Genomic DNA, 23,025 nt, shown 5'->3' on the forward strand with positions numbered 1-23,025 from the left:
GAAAAAAAAAAGAAAAAAAAAATTCGCCACGGACTGAATTTTCTCCGAGATAATACAACAAACGCGAACGCGAAACGTGAGAAATCGCGAGATCTCGTCTCATGAGACAACGTGAGTGTGTAAATGCGAAGAGATGATGTCATTTTTTTTTGAACGACAATACACTCACCGCGCGATGTGTAATGTATCGATACGCGAGCGATGAATCACTCACGGTGCGGTTTGCCCGCTCGCTATTTGATGGCGCGTATGTTTCTGTCGATGCACTTCCTGCTCTGAGCAAATTTTTAGAGCATGGCGTAACAGCGCGTTTAATAAAGAGAAAAAAGATGACTGCACCGTTTTCACGGATACTTAAGGATTCCGCAGAAAAAATCTAGCCAACATTCTCTCATTGCGTTTCCGTGTAGCAAAAAAAGAAATGACGTCTGAAAGGAATATCGCGGAATTCTTGAGCAATTGAGCTTCCTCTTTCAGTGTGAGTGTAAAATATCAAGATTCTGCGCGAGAAGCACGGGAACGTTTTTCGTTTCGAGTCTTCCGCAAGAAGAATTCACGTGATCTACGTGATATTTGAGCGAGCGACGAGGACAGCGCTACTCAAATTCCATCGGCGCAGTCTCACCTTGAATTCGTTTACCTTATCAGAAAACGGCACAGACATTCTATACGAACGACAGCTTGTCAAATATGTGATAGAAACGACAAGCGTACAATTTCATTATCTCACAGCCCACTAGAATACCTTAGTAAGGATTGCATAAGTCAAGCTTATATATTTCGTTATTGTTTATTTAATTATAACAACTTTTATATGTTTTATTTCATATAGAATCAACTTTCGTCTCCTCTCGAATAAATGTTAACGTCGTCGATTTACATAATTTCCTTCGACCGGCTGAATTCAAGCCCGAAGCGAATCTCAGCTGAAACGGTCGCGGCCGGACGTTAATTGAGTCTCAAACATCTCTACGGCACTTGAACTCCTCTAATATCGAGCGCACTCGAAAAATTCTGTTCCAGACACGGTAAATGGTAAGATGGAGAACTGCGGAGGCGGCCAGCGCCTGCCCCCGGACGGGGACGAATTTCCAGCGGCGTACCAAGAGTTCAGCGGCGGCAGCCAGCCTTACAGATACATCGCCGCGACGGCAAGGACAGCGACGATAACCGCGAATGGCGGATTGTGCAACGAGAACGAGCCGTTCCGTGGTAGCGAGACTTTTAAGATGCTCGCGAACGACAGCAACGTTGTCGGTTCGAGGAGCATCATCCTGTCCGATAGTAAAATGACGCTGACGACGAGCGCGGAAAACGTGAGACAGGACATCAACAAAGTCGCTTTGGCAAATATGGAGAACGCTCGCTCGGAGAGCAAGACCACCGCTGCGGCCAGCGTGGATAATGTGTGTCAGGACACGAAGTCCGAGATGCCTAACGAAGAGAGGAATTCGACTTATCAGGCCTCGGAAGATACGGCGAGGAAAAATTCCGCCACCGTCGCGGCGAGTTCCCCGTATTGTCAAACGAATAATAGCAATCTACTGATGAGCGAGAAGAAGATGGAGATTGCCGCTTATTATCACAAGGACGTCGCGGCGATCGAAGAGGTGCCAAGCCATGTGGAAAAGGACACGCCTGTTGATTCTCCGCCGCCTTTGCCATTAACCGGTATGTGTTTAACTTTTGATTCAACCTGTCTTCCTCTCTGTCCTCGTTTCATTTGCCCCCGCCGAATACAATGCTGACATATCAGAGAAAAAATAAACGTATTACGTTAATTTAATGATTTTGATTTATCTCCCGGAGAAAGAGAGAGAGAGAGAGAGAAAGTGTGTAAAAATAGATACGACGAAATACTCTTTCGACATTTTTTTTCCCCCTTAAAATCTTGACCCCGTCACACTTTTGTATCACTTCTGTCTTTTGCATTTCTAAATTCTTGATGAAAATTGTATTATAACGCTTATTACAGGTCCGCCGAAAATGGAGCAAACAGTTGTACACGCCAGAAACGTTCCTACGATGGAATCGCCGCAGAGGAAGTTCTCTCTGAACGGCGATCTCTGGAGACAGGACGACAAGTCCGAGCGGTCCGTCAGAGATAAAATCGCCATGTTTTCGTCACAGAGCAGCCTGGACGCGCCTTTGTTCCCCAACGCCATGGCGGCGGCGGCGGTAACGAGCAACGGCAAACGCCTCTCCAAGTACAAGTCCTCCGAGGACGTTTGCTGCGACGATAAGAGCAACGGACAAAAGGACCGGTCGTCGTTCTTCGCCGACAGGACGCAGAGCTCCTTCGATCTCACCGATTCGGCCAGAACTTCCAGCATGCAAGATTCAACGAGAAAATATAGTCAGCGAGCGCCGAGCTTGCCCCAAACCGCTCAGCCTGCTCTCTCGAGCCCGACAACGTCGACTACGCGTGTCCCGAAGACGCTACCGGTTGTTCCGCCGAAAAACACGTCGCTGTCCAATCCATTGGCGCCTTCGTACGACAAGCAGACCTTCTCGAACGCGACGACGAAGAATTACTGCACGATCGCCTCCGAGAGCAGCGGCAACTTACAGCCGAACATCGCGTATCCGAATGTCAATAAAGCTGTGGGCCCTTGCAACAATTCCAACAGCTTATCCAAGACACCGAGCACGTCCTCGTTGATGCGCGCTACGAGTTTCTCAGGCTCGACGCCTTTCGTGCAAGATCGGAGCGCTTTGACAGCTGAGTCAATCAATAACTCACAAATCGCAAGAACGAATTCGCTGGCATCCACGTTTAGGCGGCCCGGGGAAGACGCGCGAAGAAGCAGCCTGAATCAATTGATCGAACAGAGGCGGCGATCGATATCGAAACTACGCGGCCTGGTCATACCGGAGAAGGATCCTGTCCCGATCGATCAGCCCATCGTCGACCTGCCGGAAATTAAATCACGAGACTCGATATTGCTACATCAGGTAAGAGACGGACGCATCGATGCGCGAATATTACACTTAATTTGATATTTCAGCCTTTCGCGGTATGGAGAAATCTTTAAATTGGCCTCCGAGTTGTAGCGTCGCGTCCTTCATGAATTTGTTTCCGTCGTTTCGCGAACATTTCGGCTCACTTTTTCGGGGTGAGTTTCAAGTCGTTCTTCATTCACGTGGAAATAAACCGAAATGTTCACGAAACGTCGGAAACCGATCCACGAAGGACGTGCCATTAACTCGGAAGTAAATTAAAATATTACATCTAACTGTAAACTGTTTTCAGTGCAAATCCTCGGCATGTTATTGGCAGATTCACAGAAATGCATCATCGTGTCCTTTTTCAGATGCCAAAGGCGAACATTCAGGACAAATGGGGCTCTCAAAGTTCCATAGCCAGCAACGCCAGCACGGCGAGCGCGCCTTTAAAAGCGACGACGTCCTTCAAGATGCCGGCGCCTCAGATACACTCGAAGTACTCCCCGGCCTTCAAGAGAAAATCCCTGACGGTTTACGGCACGTCCTTAACGACGAGTTCCTCGATAAACGGCAGCCCGATCAAGGGCAATCCTCAACAGAGCGCGACGCCGGCGTTCTCGGAGCCGCCGAAAAGCCTGGAGAGCATTTGCAGTCCGACGAGGAGCGACTACAGCTTCGAGTTCGCCTCGGCGACCAGCTCGCCGGACGGCACGCGCACCAGGCCGAAGACGATGCAACGGAGGGCTCGCTTGGATTACGACGATTCCGACAACGATTCCGCCGTGAGCAGCTCTCAGAGCAGCATATCTCGCGGCTTCAGCCCGCCGATGTCCCCGGTGCCGTCCGAGAGATCCACCATCTCCTCGGAGAGGTCCTACGTGTCGACGGAACTCAGCTACCAACGTCGACCTTTGATCGCGGACAACGTGAGCAGAGCCTCGGCGCGGGACGTCCGAGACTCGGCGAGCGTCGACAAGGACCAATTCGGCGGTAGGATCGGCGTTCTCGGCGAACGTACGTACCTCACGGAGAGATCGTCGTCCAGCAGCAGCGGCTCGAACCCGCGATCACCGCAGCCGAACGAGCTCGCGAGCTCGAGGAACTCGCAGATCCCGCAGAGGCAGCTGAGGCGGTCGAACAGCACCGACACGAACTGCAGCACGTCCTCGACACTCACATCCGGCTCCCAGGCCAGTGCCGAGTCGTTGTCCAGGCGGGTGCTCAAGCCGCAGAGCGTGGAGGCGATCAATCGCAAGAACATCCTGGCGAGCGCCCGATGCCGGAGCGGCAGGGATCTGAATGGCTCGCCGCTGATTCAACGGAAGTTCTCCGACGACGAAGATGCTGCGAGAGCCGTCGAAAACGGCGGTGCTGTTCACCCGAGGGTCAACGATCCCGGGAACGAGGCCGTGAGCAAACAGGACGTCAAGATAGCCTACATCGAAGTCGCGGATCCCTTCGCGGAGGACGAGGGCTCGTTGTTTCAGAAGAAGCTCGAGGAGCCGAAGCTGCCGCCCAAAAGAAGCGTACCCCCGCCCGCCATCAGACCGCCGAAATCCGAGATGCTGGAGGCGTCGAACGATATGAAAATGTGGGTGCGCGCGGAGGCGAAGACCCTGGCGCGCTCCGCGGAAGAGAAGTCGAGGAAGTACGACAAAACGCCGCCCGTCGCGCCTCAAAACCTGGACGCGTCGCCTGTGATTCACACGACGAAGAGCAGCCGTGGCTCGATGTTCAACGAGGCCGTTAACGCGGCTCCCCTCGGCGGTTTGTCCTCGAAGAACAGAACCACGATGGAGGAAACGAAGATCGCCGCAGCGGAGACGGCGAAGCAACAGTGTAGGGCGAGCTTGGCTTCTAGAAAGGGCGCCGAGGATCAGAACGACCTCCTGACGATCTTAACGACGAAGAGCAGATCCAGATCGGCGATACACGTCGACGAGGGGACCTTCGGCAGGTCGAGGAGCCAGATGAGCCTGGAGGACATACTGGGCGCCAAAGCGGACCCGAAGATGCTCCGCGCGCCGAGCATGGATCCGAAGATCGAGAAGAACGGCGCGATGTTGAGCCCGCAAGCGAAGTCTAACTGGGAGCCGAGGGAAAGTCGATACGGTAGACGAGGCTCCGCCGCCTCGAACGATTCTTGGTCGGAGGAACGGCCTTTCGTCTCGAAGATACCCACTTTAGGAAGAGTCAGGCCGGTCGACAGCGGCGACGAGATGTCGGAGACCATAGAGAGGACAAAGAGCGCGATGTCGAAGATCCCGACGTCCCGCGGGCTGAATCGACGCAGCGCCAGCGTCACCGACATGAAGAAGGCTCTGGAGAAGATCGACGCGGCGAGCTCTCACCACAGCCAAACGCAGCAGCACTCCGGCGCTCACAATCGCTTTCCGAGTCTGGACAGTAGCGTGGACGAGAACGTGGGGGGTGCGGTCGGCACGGACACCGACAGGTGCTACGGCGAACAGTTCGGCAGTATCAGCTCGTTGGCTAGCAGTACCAGCCTGATCTCGCAGCAGGAATTGGCGCAGCTGGTGGAGGAAGCGAGTCTGGAGGAGGCGCGCGGCGCCCACGACGTCGTGGTTGTTCTCCTTCACAAGGAGAATCCCACCGGCAGCGTCGGCATCACCCTGGCCGGCGGCGCGGATTGCGAGGTGAAGGAGATCACGGTGCATCGAGTGCTGACGCACTCGATCGCGGATAAGGACGGCCGGATGCAGAGAGGCGACAGGATCCTCAGTATAAACGGCAGGAGCACGCGGGGCCTCACACACAGGGAGAGCATGGCGGTGCTGAAGCAGCCGAGGTCGGAGGTCGTCCTGGTCGTTTCGAGGGCCAGGATGGAGGAGGGCTGCAAGCTGAGATCGCGAACCGCGAGCGTCGAGACCATTGTCGAAGGTGAACACGCGCGTGAATTCCCGCACGAGAAAAAAGGAGGAGTACAACTGAAATTTAGCGGACTTGGTTTTTAGCTGTGGGAATGAAAAATACAGGGAGAAATTAAAGTTAATTAAAGTAAATTTCAGTTGTATTGCATGGACAGATAATTTTTACTTGTGGCAGCTAGTTTTTAGCTGTGGGGACTGATTCTTTTATTCCGCGCAGTCTCACAGTTCTTGGCGTCTCGTTAATGACGATAGAAGACGCGGGTCAAGAGAGAGAATTCTGATTTCAGGGTTGGAGACGAATGGGAGCGTCGAGGACACCGCGTGGGGACCACCCTCGACCGTGGCGGTCTACAAGGACGGAGCTGGTCTGGGATTCAGTCTGGAAGGCGGCAGGGACAGCCCCCTCGGGGATAGACCTCTCATCATCAAGAAGATATTCACCGGTAAAATTACACGCGTATCTCGCACGACGTACTCTATCGATGTGCGGTCGTAGGACCGTAACAAATAAAGTCGATTACATCACGATAACGATTGCGTTACATCGAGCAATAATGAGATAAGATAATAGATATTAATGTAAGACTGTCTGTTGTGACGACAATCTTTATCTTTGCTTTATCTCGTTGCAGGAGGTGCCGCTGAGAAAACAGGCGCATTGAGAGCCGGGGACCAACTGCTCGAAGTGAACGGCAACGACGTGACGCGAATGTCGAGGATAGAAGCGTGGTCCTTGATGAAAAAGCTACACGACGGTGAAGTGAATCTCCTAGTCAGGCATCCTGCCACCAAGTCCTCGTGAGACGGAAGTAATTCCCCATTCGGACTGCGACGGTGCGAACAGAGTGCAGGAATGTGCCAAGCAAGTGACTGCATAATTTCTCGGCCGATATTCGTTAAAATAGGTATAATGGTCGATAACGTGCGTCAATTTGTTATCCGAGAAATATCAAATTCGATATTAGCGAGAGAAGCTGTTCTTTGTCGGGTTTGAATCGTAACGTTATAGGAGCTCGTTTTCACGTCTAAACGCGTGAGAAACAGGGAGAATTTGTAAATCAGTTACGGACTTGCATATCTTATACATGTTATAAGATATCGCTTTGTAGTCAAAATTGCGAGGACCAATATCGCTAATTTATGAAACAACATTTTCAAAGTGCCCGAGAACTACGAATTAAATAGCTATCGTATATATCCGTTGCTCTGATAGTTACATGATGTAATCTATCATATTTCAGTTTGATGGACGAACTCATAATTAAGCAGAAAGTAAAAAAAATGTGCACGACGCAAGTTTATAATTTGCTAATTTATTTTGCCTTCTGATCGGGCGCCTTGTAGGTGTTAAACTTTTAGCAGATATTATCTTGTACGTAATTAGTAGTAAATTAGAGTATCGTGCGTGTAAATTTGCGGTGCAATGCAATGGTTTCGTGCAATTGGCTTATTATTAGAGATACGGAGAACACGTGACAGTGAAAGCAGATCTAAAGAAGACGCGAATCTCGATTTTAATTAACAAATTCCAAGCGCTGTTGTAAACCGCGATGATACGCAATGATTAGACGCCGAATAATGAACGATTTGTTACACACGTTATATAATCACGAGCATTTCACTGAGATGCAACCACGATGCAGCGTATCGATTAGTATTTTAACAACGAGATATGCGCATGAAAATTTGATGTATGCCATACGCAATGAACCGTAACGTTACTGAAATGAAGTAAATAGGCATGTCAATTAATCGTTTAGAAGCAACGTCGATACGTCGTTCGTACGACATTAATTACATAGTGCCGGCCGTGCAGTAATAGTTCGAATTAAGTTTGCGATACAAGCAAGTAGCACTGAGTATATAATTAAAATACAAGCCCGATTGTACGAATCCCTTAGTAGATCGCTTACTTCTCCGATCGACTTTACCGTGTAGCCACCCTATTGCTTTATTATAGTGGTTCCTGTTGATTTACTCTTTAAGATACGAACGAGATAGAGAATATATTTCGCATAAGATCGCAGTGATGCGCCATGTAGCGTCGAGTAACACGAGGGTACATTATTTCAGTTCTCTGAACATTAACGCAAATAAGATCATACGAGTAAGTTTTCCTACAAAGGCACTTTTTTTTGCTGCCCGGTCACAGTTATTAGTGGTAATTACTTATTTCTTGTGTTATCGTAGCGAGATAATATCGTTAATCGCTATTAAAATTGATATAATTAGATCGATTCTTTATGATTCTCTTAAGTTCAGCAGTTTTAGTTAAAAGCGATACAAAAAATCAAGTGTCTTGGCGAAACTGTCGGTCTGTTCTTTAAAGCTGCACTGCTAAACTAGTGCGATAAGTTGAAGTGAGACAAGTATATGTTTTCTCATTTCAACTTGTTGCATCAGTTCAGCAGTGCAGCTATAAAGAACAGACCATTTGTATACTCGCGAATAGAAAAGTTGTGATTCTTTTTCAACACTCCTAAAATAAGAAGTGTGGCCACGAATATGTCCACAGCAATACATATAATCGAAGAACTTATTTCTAAATCGTCTTACGTGCATATTTTTATATGAAATAAAAATAACGTGTTATAAAATTGTGAGAAACTATTGTTAGATACATAATAATAATAATAATAAACAATAGATATATATAAAATTTCCATTTATCTAACATGTGGATTTAAGGCCATTTTGAAATAAATTCTTCAATTATACGAGGATATTTCATCAGACGTTATATGTGCCTTAGCATTATAATAAAAATTAATTATACGACTTCCAACTTTATGCATAAGGAAAATTGTTGAAAACCTTACTGAATGAATGTTAGGACATGTATGACATCTGATATATGCCTTTGAATATGGAATATTTTATTCTGAGTATGCGCATTGATCACGACATTAGTCGCTTCCGTATGCGTAATATGGATATAACAGAACGGAATATATATATATATATATATGTATATGTATGTAATAAGAGTACCTTGGACGAGGACTTCACAAAGACTTACCGCGTAAATAGGAAAAAACGGCTGATGATTATATTAAAGAAGGTCTCTGTCGAAGGACTCTCTGATAACCTTCCCGGCTCGTCTCGTTGCTAAAAAGAAAGAGAAAGTTACTTCCTGCCATTGTGCATAGCCTCTTTCGTCATATTTCTGATTACTATGCATATTTATTTCGATAGGAAATTCAGAGCCTAGTATATGTCGAATCGATAAGGGGAAAAGGGTACTTCGCGTTGAACCGCGCGGAAAATACGCTATTACTCGCGTCGGTTACATTTTCATCTCACATTGACATCTATCGAACTCTATCTAACATTCATACAAGCATGTATTTCGATTACAGAATTTATCTCTCTTTGAGATGCCTCATTTGTACCTTTATTTAACATAATTATTCAACAAGAAGCGGTCAATCAGTGTTACCTGCTTACTCATCAAAGTCGCTACGTGAACGATCGAAGAGAGCTCGGAATCTCAGCACGAGAAGAAAAGCGACCGAAAGTGACGACGCGAACGAGTTAAACTGACCGTTGGCCATTCCCGGCGAACATGTCGCAACCCGTCTATCGAGTGAACTGAGCAGCAAATGGACATTGGTTCTCACAATGGCCAATTAAATTTCAGTTGGCGAATATATAAAAAAGTTCGATTTCCAATCAAATTCAAATTTAAGTTTTAACAGTTTGAGATTGTGAAATGAAATTTTATCTTTTCTTTCGCGGAAATTAGCCAGCCGGGTTGATTTAAAGAGCAATTTATCACCCCTAATATGCTTCGAGTCCCTGAAATAGTATTCTGTTATATTCTTACGTCTATCGCCACGTGCCGTTAAATTTCTAACTGATATTCTATTGGTATGTGTGTTGTGTGTGCGCGTGTGTGAATCAACGTTAAATCATAATAGCATTAATTTACTTTCAATCGTAATTGGAACTGCATAACTGAAACCGCGCAGAGCTAAGGGAAAGAGGTGTCATATGTATAATATATATAACAAATATATATTATTAATATAAAGGTGTGTATATGTATATGTATATACATATACATATATATTGGAATATATTTAAACATAATATGAATTGCTTTTTTGGATTTGCATTTATTAAAATTCGTGCTGTGATATATATGTGAGTGTCACGATTTAGCGTAAACAGTTGCTGATTAAAAAAGAAGAAATTAATCGCGATATTATTAGATATTTCTTAAACTACTGTATAAATTCATTATGAAATATTCAGCTATTTGCTTTCGTAATGTTTAATGTTACGAATGTGCTTTTTTTATCACATTCTTTCTACCATACGTGTAAAACATATTGTAAACAGCGACACTCTTTATAATATAGTTTATGCTGAAGACAAAATTTCTCACGCAATACACGTTAAAATTTTCCGGATGAATTACATTGAATCCATCCATGGGAACAATCCTTTCCATTCGAATTGTGTAAGAAAAAAAGAATTGTTTTCTTACGTGATGTTATATTGAAAAATGACTATGTTTCAATTTCTTTGTGTTCGCTTAATATATTTATTAAATATTATAGTTGTACATTAAAAACCATAATAACAGCAAATTGTATATAGCAATGATCAATACCAATAACATTTCTTTGGAACACGATCTTCTTTAATACCCATGTTCTCCATGATATCCATCTCAAAAGTCCTTAACTCCGGCTGTGAATAAAAAAAATATAGCTATTTTGTTCGAAATGATATACATTTATATACCAGTAACATCTTTGTCACATTGCATATAGCGTATTTGTTATTTTACACACCACAATGAAATATATCGATTTAATGCATTCAACTTTTTAACAGAATTTACAGATACAAAAGGATATAAATTTAAAAGAAATATTCCTGTGTCTATACATTACGTACCTTAAAAGTTACTGTTAACACTTCATCTCTGACTGTATCTTTCGGTTGTTCTACGTATAATTTAGCACTTTTGTAATCTTTCGTTTCTTCACTGGAGAAAGGTATAGGAATTATTCTACCAGTCCTCACAGATACGCGTACATGCTTGCCATCTTCCGTGTACCGCCATTCTATTGGTGTTCCTTGCCTATAATAATTAGATTCACATCATAGAGTACACATGTAATTTATGTAAAGGAACATTGATGTGTTTCGTCTATAAATTTTTCATAAAATAATTTCAAGAAAATGATGAACTTGCATGTCTGAAGGATCAACCAATTGCACATCTGTGGTTACTAATAATGGTAGCTCCTGTCGCATGTATAAACCAGGAAAATTTCTGCTTTTCATAATGACATTCAACTTTGTGTTAAGTCCTTCGACAATGACCCAATTCCTTTCTTGGTAGATCTCTTTTACGATTCCTTGCTTTCCTTTATCCGTTCCTACTAAAATTTCCACCTGTATATGCGAAATATAATAATTCATATTCACAGGATTAATATTCTTAAATAATAACAATTATTTCTTCTTGAGAACTTTTATAAATTTAAATTTATAAGTACAAAAGATTTATGTACCCTGTCACCACGAAAAAAGGACCAGTTCTTAATGGGTTCAACATGGATGAATTTGCGATTATGACCATATAAATTATCACGACGAAACTGCGAAGTCCATGGACGATGTATAGAGAAATAAAATCGTTTCCTTCCAATTGTACGTGGCAAATAATTGGGTTTTCCACGGGGTGTTTTCCAATCAAACTAATCATATTGCATAAATTAATAAGAAATAAGAGATACATGTGTTCAAAATTGAATGGCAAAATACTATCAAATATCATCAGAGTAACATATACTGTATTGTTTCCTACGTAATATAATTGTCTATACCTGTTCGAAACATCGTTTAATATAGGAGTCTGGTAAATTTGCATATTTTTTTGACCACTCCCCCATGCTACGTTGTAACAAGCTCGATATTAACCTCATTTTTGCTTCCTTCAGATCTGTTAAAATTTAATTTCATCTAATAATCTCAATCGTTATGCGACACACGCTTTATAAAATAAAAAATAACTGAAACTGAAATAAATAAAACGATATTCAATTCTCTTTTCGTTGAAAAATCGAGTATCTCTTTTCTCTTCAGTATTTTCAAAGTTAATACAAACCAATTAATAATTAACCTCAACTGATTATATCTAAGTTTCGTTACAAAGTTTTACTGGGCACATGGCTCCTACGTATACATACTTTGCTTCAAATATTCTGGAGACTATTCAGTTTATTTTTACTCTTTAATAATATAATTTAACGTATCAGGTCTCCGATGAATTTTTATTTCTCAGTAATAAATACTTTGGTATGGCACTCGTCCCGTTAATTCCGCCGAACACTGGACTGTCGGCCCTCTAACTTCAAATAGTGTAACTCAATGACGGATCAGAAATATACTTTTATTTTCAAATAAATATATTTCATCGATAGGTTAGATGGATTATTTATTTGAAAATAATACGCTTCAACAATGGTCGAGAAGCAGAGTTTAAAATAAATGTGATATCTTAAATATGACGTTCATCGTTTCTAGAGATATTTTGTGATTCTTGAATCGTCTGATATAGTAACTTTTCAAATGCAGAGCGACATTCTTGTTGGCGCTAATTACAAAAATCTTTAAGAACTATTACTGATAATTATTGGCCTATAAAATATGTTTTGCGAGAAATTACACGAAAAATATACCTTCTGCCTAGTATCGGTAACAACGCCTAATATCAGACATTCTGGATGGAATTCTAAGTGCATCTTAGCAAATTCTACTTTGCGCATGTGTAATTTTAATAGTACCAAAAGTAAGGTTAGAAAAACATCACTGTAGTTGATGTTCACATAAGAGGTTTGCGTTAACTCACACAAGTTACAATGTTAGTTTCGATAATTAGGAGAAGTGTCCCGTACAATTTGCGACGAGTCGCGGCATGTGTTATCTCGAGAAATAAAACCAAAACAAAGGTCGCGCGATACAACAATGAGTCAAATCTACTGTCTACTTCGCTTCCACATCTTGCTGCCTGTAGAATTTACAGCACCAAACGTGATTCCGAATCGCGGGTTACTTTACCTACGCTCGTAGAAGCGGCTCCTATGGCGATACCATCTTTTATAACCCCCTTAAAACTTATATATTTATCGGCCTTTAAAATTACTCCATACATAGATAAAGAATTTAATGCAGCTGAATTTCTTCAAGGAGCCAAATGTGTACGATTTCTTATATCTGATTGAAAAAGTATCGTTTACACATTAATAAACAACGGTTATTGCCATTCCAGGCGTCTGAAGTAATATCTAAGGCTTTAGCAAGTAAGAACTTTGAATCTTTAGAAGGTCTTGTGGCAGAAGATATGATTGAGATTTTAAGGGAAAAAATCGAAACCTTGAGTCCTAATGAAAGACAGCTGATCGAATTGAATAAGAATGATATTCTGTTTTACGTTTTGTCTGATATCGCAGCTACAACAGGTTCAAATAGTTTAAACAGTTCAAATAGTTCTTAAGTCAGTATTGTAATATAATCAGGAATATATTGAATAGGTATTTTTTTGTATAGGTAACGAGCATTCCATTGAAATCACAACAACTTGCCATTATATCCCAGGTTTTGGTAAGGCAAAAAAGGAGAAAATGTTTAGAACAGGATTTGCAGAACTTACAGAACATGCTCATCTAGTATGTAATTATACATTTACTCGTAAATATGTAAATAACATTGGAGGTCCTTGGATTGCGACATTGGTCAATCATTTTACTTTGTCATAAATATATTTGTAAGAAAAAAATAGTTTTTCAAATAAAAGCTTGTACTGATCTGTTTAATTACTCGTTGTTATTGAAAAATAATTTCTAGTGGTTCAACATTATTTTGTATATTTTTATATATATAAATAAAAAAGTACTAATATAGCATATACAAAACAATATACACTATGTAATCTTTATGTAAATATTCATATATACAATAATGTAAAAGTATTATTTCTATCAAAAAATATTGACCACATATATATATATATATATATATTAGCTGTTAATATTTTCCAATATTAATGGAATATAATTTTTAATATGTAATAATGTGGCGCCAATAGGAGATCCATTTTTTGAAACAGATACAACCAAGGGTCCCTGTAGAATATATTTTTAAAAAATATTAAAATCAACATTATATATCATATATACTATATATATAGTATATATATAGTATGTATCATATGATTGCGGATAAAATTTACATATATATAGTACCTGACACATTTGTGGATTACATATCCAACATTCTTGCTTTAATGCAGTTTGAAACAAGTTATTTTGTTTTGTAGGTACAGAATTAAAAAAATTTACTTCCAGATCCTCTAAATTACATACTGAAACCTTGATTATGTTTAAGTAAGGTTCCATAAATAATGAGATTGTAACTTTCGCTGAGATAGCAGCCTGCTTGAAGTTTATTTCAAAAGAATTCGTTGAGAAGGTTACTAATTTATTCAAATTATTCAGCGCGAATGACGGATTTCCTGCAATAAAAATTATCTATTCATGCACAACATGTATCAGATAAAAAGTAAATATTGCGTGTACAGATTAGTAGCAGAGTTTACTCATATACTTACTTTTATAAATTGCATCAGTGAGACGAAAAGGTTTGGTAATGGTTAACGCAAACATTGGTATTTGGTTACGTTCTGTTCCTTTTAACCAGATATCTATTGCTGCAAACATAAATTAGCAAAATTAACACCAAAAAATCTAAAGATCATATGTATACATTTCTTCACATCTCTTACATTTTCCTACTTCTTCAAATATTTTTGTAACTGGAATATCTTTACTGATGTATTTGCTTAGATGAGTCGCGTACAATCCATATTTGCTGTTTATTCGTTCATAACTAGGACGATGACTAGATGTGGAGTACGCTTGTACTAAATTTCGTAGATTTTTCCTGCTCTTAAATTCCTTGACTTTTGGTATTTCATTATGAATATCGGGATTGCATTCTCTGAAACAATATCCTTTGATAAAATGCATTTAAGTAATTAATTATTGATGGTTTTATATTTAAATCTTTTTCAAGTGTATAACAATAGGCGGTAACTAAAAAATCTTACTTTGGCGGTACAGTTTGACACATATCCAGTATTGTTACTAAAAGAGCAGGATCATTTTGCAACAACATAGCTAACAATTCACTCTCGCAAATTGCATCTTTCCTTAAATAAGATTCTGGTGCATCGACAGCAAGCATATAACTTTCTTGCATTTTAAAACCATGTCCGGCATAATAGAATAATCCTACATTGAAAACAATTTTTGAGTTCACACTATATACTTTTATGTTACATCTGTAACTTACCATACACGCCTTCTGTTAAAACATCACTAAATATTTTCATAGCTTTTCTCATTTGCTCGAAAGATAAATTCATAAAGCAAATCACTTTAAAACCAATCTCCTTCAAGAGGTTACCAATTTTTGCAGCATCATTTTTAGGGGTCTTCAGGCATTTATGATTTTCATAATCACCATTCGCGATAATTAAAGCTATTTTTGCAACTGCCTTTTCACGAGGTAAATCCATCTACATATATCAATATAAATTAATATTTAACAAATATACGTATAAGTACATATATATATGTATGTTTAGAATTATTTTTAAATGTGGTCTCTTTACCAGTACATGACATCTTTGAGTAAAAACTTCACTGACACTGTTAGTTATGTAGCAGTAATACTTTCCTTCAAATTTAGAATTAAATTGTTTTATCTAAAACAAAATATTTCTTTGAGCAAGAAATAGTTTTATTGACATTAATATTACACATACTTACATGTAATACACTGGATGTTTCTCCTTCTAGTCTTGTATTATCTCTGAACCACTGGTAACATGGTTCAGGATGACTGTGCACTGTACAACTAATTGTAAAATCTTGTCCTTCTTTAATCTCTAGAAGAGCAGGTGGTTGTTGCTGTACAACTACAGGCACAGGAGATAGACTTAGAAAAACTGATTTGGTCAATAACATAGAAATTATATTTTCATTAGTCATCTGTGAGACTTTACACTTATATTCCCCAGCTTGACTGGAACTGCAAGACATTTTACACAGTAACTAATTAATTGATCTATTGCATCGCACTTACGTTCGAGTATAATATCTTTACCTAGTTATAATAATGTCAAGCTCATGGCTTTGCTGTTCTTCTAGCTCAGTATCATTGTGATACCATTTATAAGTTGGTAATGGTATACCAGTAGCTTTACAAGAAAGACGTAGGTGCTGGTCGAAGGATAATTCTATTCTGTCACGTCCTGTATCATCGGATGGATGTTTGACAATTGCCAATGGCTCTAACAAAGAATAGAAGATTCTAATAAGGAATGTGACTAGGTTTTATTTCTATCACATATATATGCACAAGTGAATAAAAAAGGAACAACTCAAAATTGAATCTGAATATACGTATGAATAAAATTGACAGATTAGAGTATCCTATGTATGTATATAATTATTTCCATTAAACAAAAATAAATATATATGATTACCTGGATGATATAAAATTGATAGGACATTAACAAGTTCGCAGTCTTTAAGTAATGTACATAATATACCAATTGTACACATTTTTATATTTAACTCAAACAGCAAATTTTCTGCTGGTGTTTTGGTGGAACTGGTATTTTGTTGCAGTGACTGCAGCCATGAGTTACTGTATGGAAACGATTCAAAATAATTACTTATTGATTTATTAGTTTTTGCAACAGTAGTCTGAATTATCTTAAGATCATCATTTACCGTGAATATCCAAGTTGTTCAGCCAAGTGACAGGCCAGTATTTTCCAATTCGAATTTTTGTTCAATTCATAAACCAATTCTCTGTACACAGGCATTGGAATACGTTCCAAGTACATGTCTTCATCAAATCTCGCCATTCTTAATATACTTACTCCTATTTTTTCACTTTTACACAATGAAAATAATAAACTTATCGGTGTTGCACGACCGGCTACACCGTCAACACTCGCACCGACACTGAATCATTCTCGATAAAAGGAGGAAATAAAAGGAGGAAACTATCGAGGTAAATGTTTCAAGGAAAATTACGTTTATTTTAATCCTTGTTTTCAAGACTTCTCCCTCCTTCTTTCTTCGTCGACGAAATGTAGAAATGTTTCACAAAATAACCACTCGATCTATTTGTATAAACATACATATGTAATATTCATTTGATATTCATTTCGTAGTGCATAAAGATCATCGCATACAAACAAGCGTAAAAATATTGCGTGCTTTTTATTTTCGTATTCGTTCAGTCCAACACGATACTTTTGCAACAAGCTTATTGGCCAACCTAATTGGCTATCGGATGAAGTACGAAATGAATGAAGAATAGCGGATCAGTTGCCCGATTGGAAGTTTCCCATTGGCTGCGTTCAGCAGAGAAAACTGCTCCGTTTCCACTACGTAATGAACGTCTACGATTGGAATATTCTTTTAGATCTTTGATGGATCCAGACGAATATCCCAATCGTAGACTTTAACTACGTAAAGGAGCAATTTTCTCTGCTGAACGCGACCATTCTCATAAGTTTATGAAGACGAATTCATACAGCACGTAAGACTACACCTACAGAGAAATCAACCAATCGCGTGTGCAACATGCAAGATATCATAGGATAAGTGTATCCGATAGTACAACCGATCCATTGAGCGTTTAATGAATTTTCGCGTCTGATGGATTTTTATGACTAAAAGAATATACCAATCAAATGCGAAATTTCGCTGAGCAGTGTAGTACCTGCGTCCCGAAATCTTACTCAACGGATTAAAGTAGCATCTAATTAATCAATCAGGACGAAAAGGAAAAAGATTTCTTTATCGTAACCGGTTAATTCACGCTGTATCCGTCGAGTTGGAACGTAGCCAATCGCCAACCACAATCGTATCGTCGCGGAGAATTTCACTCGCGACCTCTCGCTACGAGCTCCGGCACAAGTCGATCGCAGCGCGCTCGTCGTTCGCAGGAGAACCGCCAGCTGTTCGTTGCGGACGCAGCCGCAAGTCAGCGGGGATAGCCGCGCGACCAATCGCACAGCGAAATGCGGATCCTGCGCAATGCGCATGGCGCGCTGCGCCGCATGATCTTGCGTATCAGTGTTCGCCAGTGCCATCCAGGAGGCACACAGTGAGCGGGTTAACGGGGTTATAGCGCGATTATTGGCCGTGCGATTCCGCCGAGCAGCGGTGCGTCGTCCGTCGGGACGACGACGACGACAACGAACGGTGGGAAAAAGGGAAGAGCCGCGAGGGGGCAGAGTGCCAACGACGACGACGGTGGTGGTGGTTGGTGGTGTTGGTGATCGTGTGCTCCCGCTGGTGGTAGTTGGTGGTGGTGGCGGCGGTGGGTGCTCCGGGTTCCGCGCGCGCGAGAGAGAGAGAGAGAGTGTGTCCGCGAAAAACTAGTGCCGAGCCATCATGGCGAACCCACGGAAATTCAGTGAAAAGATCGCGCTGCTGAACCAGAAGCAGGCGCAGGAGACGGCGGCGTTCGAGGCAATCATGCGGGAGGTTTCGGACGTCACGAGCAGGGTAAGTGAGAAAATATTCCTCAAGTGAGAGAGCTCCCCCCGTGGCGTGGGAGGGTCGTGTGCCGTGTGTCGTGACCCGTCGTGCACCTCCCTCGCGCGGCTCAGATGTTAGAACGTAAACAACGAGTGTTCCCCTTGCCGCTCTCCCCTTTCCCTCCCCGCCGACCCGTTCTCCGTCTAATTCCTATCTCTTTTCTCGTTGCACTTACAACGTATACACGGTACATGTTGGTATATGTGTAAGTGTGTGCGTGTGTGTTGCGTGCGTATGTGTGTGTGCGCGCGCGTGTACACTAGGTTTACTCCGCGAACGTGTGTACGCGCGACGACTGCAAGTGCATCCGCGCGAGCGCCTGTGTATGTGCGACGATGTTGGTGTGTGTGTGTAGCGCGAGCGACGCGACACAACGCGCTCCGATGTGCGCTGCGTGTGTGCGCTCGCGACGCGCGCGAAAGCGCGCCGAGGATTTCGGTTGCGACGTGCTCGCGGCTTTCGACGAGCGAGAAGCGCGTTGATCCGCGTTGACTCGCTGCGTGACCGCGATGACGCGCTGAATCGTCGCTCGAAACGCGTAGTATCGCGCGACGATTCGCTCTCTCTCTCTCTCTCCCTCTCTCTCTCTTTCTCTCTCTCTCTCTTCCTCTCTCTTCGCGCGGTGCCTGCTCGCGCGGTTCCGATCGACGCGTGGCCGTTTGAAATTCGTACTCGCGTCCGAGACGCGCTTGCGACCAGTGTCCGTTCGCGCGAGCCGTTCGTTCGATTTGGAAAATTGATTGATGCCGCCTTTCGCAATTCAAGTAGCGGCGTATAATCGAGCGTCTTTCGTTTTCCGCACCCGATGTGAAAAGCTAGACGGAACGCGCTTTCAATCGCGCTTGCAGTCTCCGTCGATGCCTCGGCGTTCGATTACGGTACGTTCCGATTCGTTTCCACGCGCGTGTAAACATCCCGTTCGCGTTGGCAGCGCCGGCTCCTCGAGGTATTTCCAACGGGAGCGCCGGCGGGAGCCGGTCGGGTCGATGCATTCGGCGTCCTCGAATAATGTACCTCCGCGTGCATCTCGTGGTCGAAAGAGACGCTGAAGGGAGAGCGTTCGTGCCGGAAAAATAAGATATCTACGGAAACGTTACTTGGAATGATTCGATGCCCTCTCGGAGCACCCTTCGGGGCGGAAAATCGTCGGGTCTCTATTTGGAATTATTCACGCGGAAACTTGCTGTTATTCAGACGCGGGCGTGCCGCAGACGTCGAAATGAGATCGTCTCGAGTAAAAACGCGGAGAACGTAAGCTCAGCTGTCAACCGTTGCGTCTTTCAAGGGTCAGCTGACGACCTTTAAACTGTCACTCGCCGGGTTATTCCGTCTACCTGCTGTCCGTTGAAACCGAATTCCGTTGTCACGTTTTCTTTGTGTGTGTGTGTGTGTGTGTGTGTGTGTGTGTGAAATTTCGTGAGCGCATCGTCAAGCGAAATTCGCTCACAGTCGTAACTCCGAACGCGGTACCGCTTGGAAAGGCGATCGGAGAGCGGAATCCAGGCATCGGCCGAGGAGATAAGAACCTGTTTATCGCGCGGTCCATAAGCGCGCCGATACTGCGCCGCGAGATGTAGAATTACGGAGTTAATCGGACGAAACCCCGAAACGATCAATCGGCCGCGCTAACAAACGAGATTCGATTCGAGTCGCGCGAAACTCGACGACCGTAACGTGTAATCACCGACGATAATCGACGGCGAGATTGCACGTGTTGCAAAATTGTCCGCGAAGGAGAGAAACGACGACGAATGCCCGCTCGCGAAATCGAGAGCGAAGTCACGCACGACAGCACTCGAAAGAGATAAAAACGAAAAGCTTCCGAATTCTTCGTCACTGGATGGACGGACCGGCGATCGGAACTTGCCAAAATCCGGACCCGCAGAATTGAGCTTTCACTTATTGCTCGAGTTTAATCTGTAATCTTTGAAAATCACGGTGATTGTCACGCCAGTTACGACTAACGCGGATTCTACCGAGGACGAAAAAAAAGTGCAGACACAAAAAATCACAAGATGCAAAACACGAAAAAAAGAACACACAAAAAAAAAGATCACACATTCGGTGGACACCGTAGAAAAATCGTAGAAGACGATGTTAATTTTAGGACGAGCGCAAAATTTAGTGTAAAAATTATTCGACGACGACGACGATCGTGCGTCGGATGGCGCGTCGATCCGATCAAACGACACCGACTAGAGTATTAAGGGTGTAAGAGGAGCGCTTACGATCGCACGTGCGTACGAGACGCGATGCCCATGGTTGGTTGTCAATGACGGACTTGCACAGGTGGCCTCGGCGAGCAGCTCGGTGGGTGCTAGTCCCACGGGATCCGGCGTACCGGAGACCCCGCTGTCCGTCAAGAGTGCCGGCGCCAGTCCACCGCAGTCCAGCGGCAAGCACCTGCACATTAACCTGGGGAATCAGTTCAGGGCGGGCGGTTCGCTGCCGAACGTTAACAACAATGCGAATTGCGGCGGCGATGCGAAAGAGCACTCTTCGCCGCATACCGGCGCGATCCACTCGATCGACCTTAAGGTACTGCTCTCCTTCTCTCTCTGTCACTATCTTTACAAGAAAGGAGCCACCTCTTTCCTTCTTTTTTGCTCTTGGTTGTTGTTGATCGCCACCACCCTGTTACGCCTTGTTGCTCATGAACGTTTTGCATCCCACCCGGAACCCACCCTGTTTTCTCGTTTGTTCACGGAGAAAAATTCTTCCGAGTCATCACGGCGATTCGTGCCCCAGTCGTCGGCTACCGTCGAGTTTATCCGGAAAAGAGAGAGAGAGAGAGAGACACACTTGTCTCGCTCCTGTGCGTATTAATCGCGTTTTATGTGTTTTAATTAATCAGTTGGTTGATCGATGATTAATGTTGTCCGACGATTTATTAATATTAACTTGTGGAAATTAATAACGTTCAACGTTACCGGATAACGATGTTTAAAAAGCTCTTGATGATACTTTATGGGTGACGTAAACGTCAAGTCATCCTGTTGAAATTTGTATCGGTGCGTGCTGAAGTTACAATGTCGATTATCTCAATCTACTTTAATAGAGGCAATTTGTTTTTTTTTATTAACCGCAAAAGAACTCTCTCTCTCTCTCCCTCTCCCCTTCGAACGCTGTTTACGAGCTCGATCTTTTCTCTTATTCTTTTTTCCCCCCTTTTTTTGGTTTTTTACCGAAAGCAGCGGTCACGACGATAACTCCCGCCGGTTTCAAAGTCGAAATTCACAATCTTCCGCTATCGCTGCGAAGAATACCGGCCTGAATGAAAGCCCTCCTTCGCGACGGCGCAAGATGAAAGACTTTTCTCCGTGTCCTCTCGAGGGTCGTTTCACACCCGCAAGCGCACTTCACAATCGCTTTGTTCCGCACCAGGTTCCAGTGTTATTCATCTGCCGGGGTGAACGCACGAGAGATCTGTCTCGTTTAATGCAGCATAATAGAAGACGCACTGTTAATTTCATTAATACGAAACTGGAGTGGCGGGCGCGTCACCGCCGCGCGAGTCATCGCCGAATGCGTGCGTGCATGCAGCGGCAGTAATATGAACTGGATCGACTGGTGCCGATCGTAGTAGCGACTTGTAGCGGTTTTTCTTTTTTTGTACCTCTTCCACTTCTTTTTTTCCCCCCTCCTTGCAGAGTCCTCGCACAGCGATGCAATTGCATGTTACGTACGCAATGACACGAATTAAAGCGGTTCCCGATTGCACTGAATGTCACACGTAGTAGCTGCACGGTGGTCGCGATTATTCTAAGCGTAGCAATTAAATTAACATGCGACACGTGATTGCGCGAGGTGTCGCCGTATGAGCGAAATAGTGTAGTGTAATACTGTAACGTATATTCCCAACGGCGACATTTCCAATTGTGTGTTACGTTGAAAAAAGGGGGAGGGGGGAATAAAAAAAGAGAGAAAGACTCGAGTGAAACGAGGATTTTGTTCAGCGACGAGCTGGTACGATCCTCCTGAATATCACGTGCAAGTCCGTAGTCGCACACGAATGAGAGATTCCGATCGATTTAAGTCGGCAGGTAAGCCGAGCGTGACCGAGAGAGTTTTGTTCTCTTCGATCTTTTTCACGCTATTTACGCGTAATATCGAGACATTAATTTGTTCTAATACCGTAACCGCGATACTCTCTGCGATATCGAATTTCACGCTCTCTATCTCTCTCTCTCTCTCTCTCTCTCTTTCAACGAATTCCGATGCCGCGCGCGATACTGTGCGAAACGTTTTAATCCCTAAACAGTTCAGGAGATATCGCACTCGGAGAGACCGGTCGTTCCGAAGCGCATTTATCACGCTTTACGGCCGAATACGTTAAAAAGAAGAGAAAAAAACGGGTGGGGAAAAAAGAGGAAAAGACATTTCGCTGCACGGTGAAGTATGATAACTGCGTTTTAAAATCGCCGTTCGTTGAATTCTTTATCATAAACTGTTTGGAAGTTGAAGCGTGTTTTTCGGAACATCCTATTTCTTCTAAAAGTCTCGTGATCTCGGGGAGTCACAGACAACCGCGAAATTCTATA

The 23,025-nt window shown here is 43.1% G+C and overlaps 5 protein-coding genes across 21 annotated transcripts in view; 3 read left to right on the forward strand and 2 right to left on the reverse strand.

Annotated features, from left to right (window-relative positions):
• Nucleotides 1-9,208, forward strand: part of LOC106745577 — a 36,196-nt gene extending 26,988 nt beyond the window's left edge. For all 3 annotated transcript variants that reach the window (XM_014621276.1, XM_014621277.1, XM_014621278.1), the window contains 5 exons: nucleotides 1,024-1,671; nucleotides 1,976-2,955; nucleotides 3,315-5,847; nucleotides 6,125-6,280; nucleotides 6,470-9,208. In XM_014621276.1, the coding sequence (XP_014476762.1) occupies nucleotides 1,024-1,671; nucleotides 1,976-2,955; nucleotides 3,315-5,847; nucleotides 6,125-6,280; nucleotides 6,470-6,639 (4,487 nt within the window). In that variant the 3' untranslated portion in view covers nucleotides 6,640-9,208. The remainder of the gene's footprint in view (nucleotides 1-1,023; nucleotides 1,672-1,975; nucleotides 2,956-3,314; nucleotides 5,848-6,124; nucleotides 6,281-6,469) is intronic.
• Nucleotides 9,209-9,716: 508 nt separating this feature from the next.
• On the reverse strand, nucleotides 9,717-12,343 carry LOC106745582 (probable 39S ribosomal protein L24, mitochondrial). Its single transcript, XM_014621301.1, has 6 exons — nucleotides 12,047-12,343; nucleotides 11,684-11,799; nucleotides 11,369-11,554; nucleotides 11,047-11,249; nucleotides 10,746-10,932; nucleotides 9,717-10,535 (listed from the first exon to the last, which is right to left on the reverse strand). The coding sequence occupies exons 2-6, from the start codon at nucleotides 11,780-11,782 to the stop codon at nucleotides 10,449-10,451; spliced, it is 762 nt and encodes a 253-aa protein (XP_014476787.1). The 5' UTR covers nucleotides 11,783-11,799; nucleotides 12,047-12,343; the 3' UTR covers nucleotides 9,717-10,448.
• A 163-nt stretch (nucleotides 12,344-12,506) lies between these two features.
• LOC106745567 (uncharacterized protein C2orf47, mitochondrial-like) lies at nucleotides 12,507-13,672 on the forward strand. Its single transcript, XM_014621267.1, has 4 exons — nucleotides 12,507-12,648; nucleotides 12,714-13,057; nucleotides 13,129-13,318; nucleotides 13,407-13,672. The coding sequence occupies exons 1-4, from the start codon at nucleotides 12,507-12,509 to the stop codon at nucleotides 13,613-13,615; spliced, it is 885 nt and encodes a 294-aa protein (XP_014476753.1). The 3' UTR covers nucleotides 13,616-13,672.
• A 191-nt stretch (nucleotides 13,673-13,863) lies between these two features.
• LOC106745579 (mucosa-associated lymphoid tissue lymphoma translocation protein 1 homolog) lies at nucleotides 13,864-17,222 on the reverse strand. 2 transcript variants are annotated; one of them, XM_014621296.1, is made up of 12 exons: nucleotides 17,132-17,222; nucleotides 16,658-17,055; nucleotides 16,408-16,571; nucleotides 16,026-16,212; nucleotides 15,689-15,950; nucleotides 15,532-15,624; nucleotides 15,210-15,435; nucleotides 14,965-15,148; nucleotides 14,641-14,855; nucleotides 14,467-14,565; nucleotides 14,102-14,370; nucleotides 13,864-13,981 (listed from the first exon to the last, which is right to left on the reverse strand). In XM_014621296.1, the coding sequence occupies exons 2-12, from the start codon at nucleotides 16,792-16,794 to the stop codon at nucleotides 13,877-13,879; spliced, it is 1,941 nt and encodes a 646-aa protein (XP_014476782.1). In that variant the 5' UTR covers nucleotides 16,795-17,055; nucleotides 17,132-17,222; the 3' UTR covers nucleotides 13,864-13,876. The 2 variants fall into 2 exon arrangements, with proteins under 2 accessions (XP_014476782.1, XP_014476781.1); XM_014621295.1 differs by having other exon boundaries at nucleotides 16,658-17,222.
• A 785-nt stretch (nucleotides 17,223-18,007) lies between these two features.
• Nucleotides 18,008-23,025, forward strand: part of LOC106745578 (CREB-regulated transcription coactivator 1) — a 45,384-nt gene continuing 40,366 nt past the window's right edge. For 12 of the 14 annotated variants that reach the window (XM_014621282.1, XM_014621280.1, XM_014621288.1 and 9 more), the window contains exons 1-2: nucleotides 18,009-18,451; nucleotides 20,774-21,022. In XM_014621282.1, coding sequence (XP_014476768.1) covers nucleotides 18,338-18,451; nucleotides 20,774-21,022 — 363 coding nt within the window. In that variant the 5' untranslated portion in view covers nucleotides 18,009-18,337. Of the gene's footprint in view, nucleotides 18,452-20,773; nucleotides 21,023-23,025 lie in introns of all 14 variants that reach the window. The other 2 variants (XM_014621289.1, XM_014621291.1) reach the window with 2 other exon arrangements.

Source organism: Dinoponera quadriceps, unplaced genomic scaffold, assembly GCF_001313825.1.
Source record: "Dinoponera quadriceps isolate SergipeBrazil2010 unplaced genomic scaffold, ASM131382v1 scaffold1476, whole genome shotgun sequence".
NCBI classification, from domain to species: domain Eukaryota; kingdom Metazoa; phylum Arthropoda; class Insecta; order Hymenoptera; family Formicidae; genus Dinoponera; species Dinoponera quadriceps.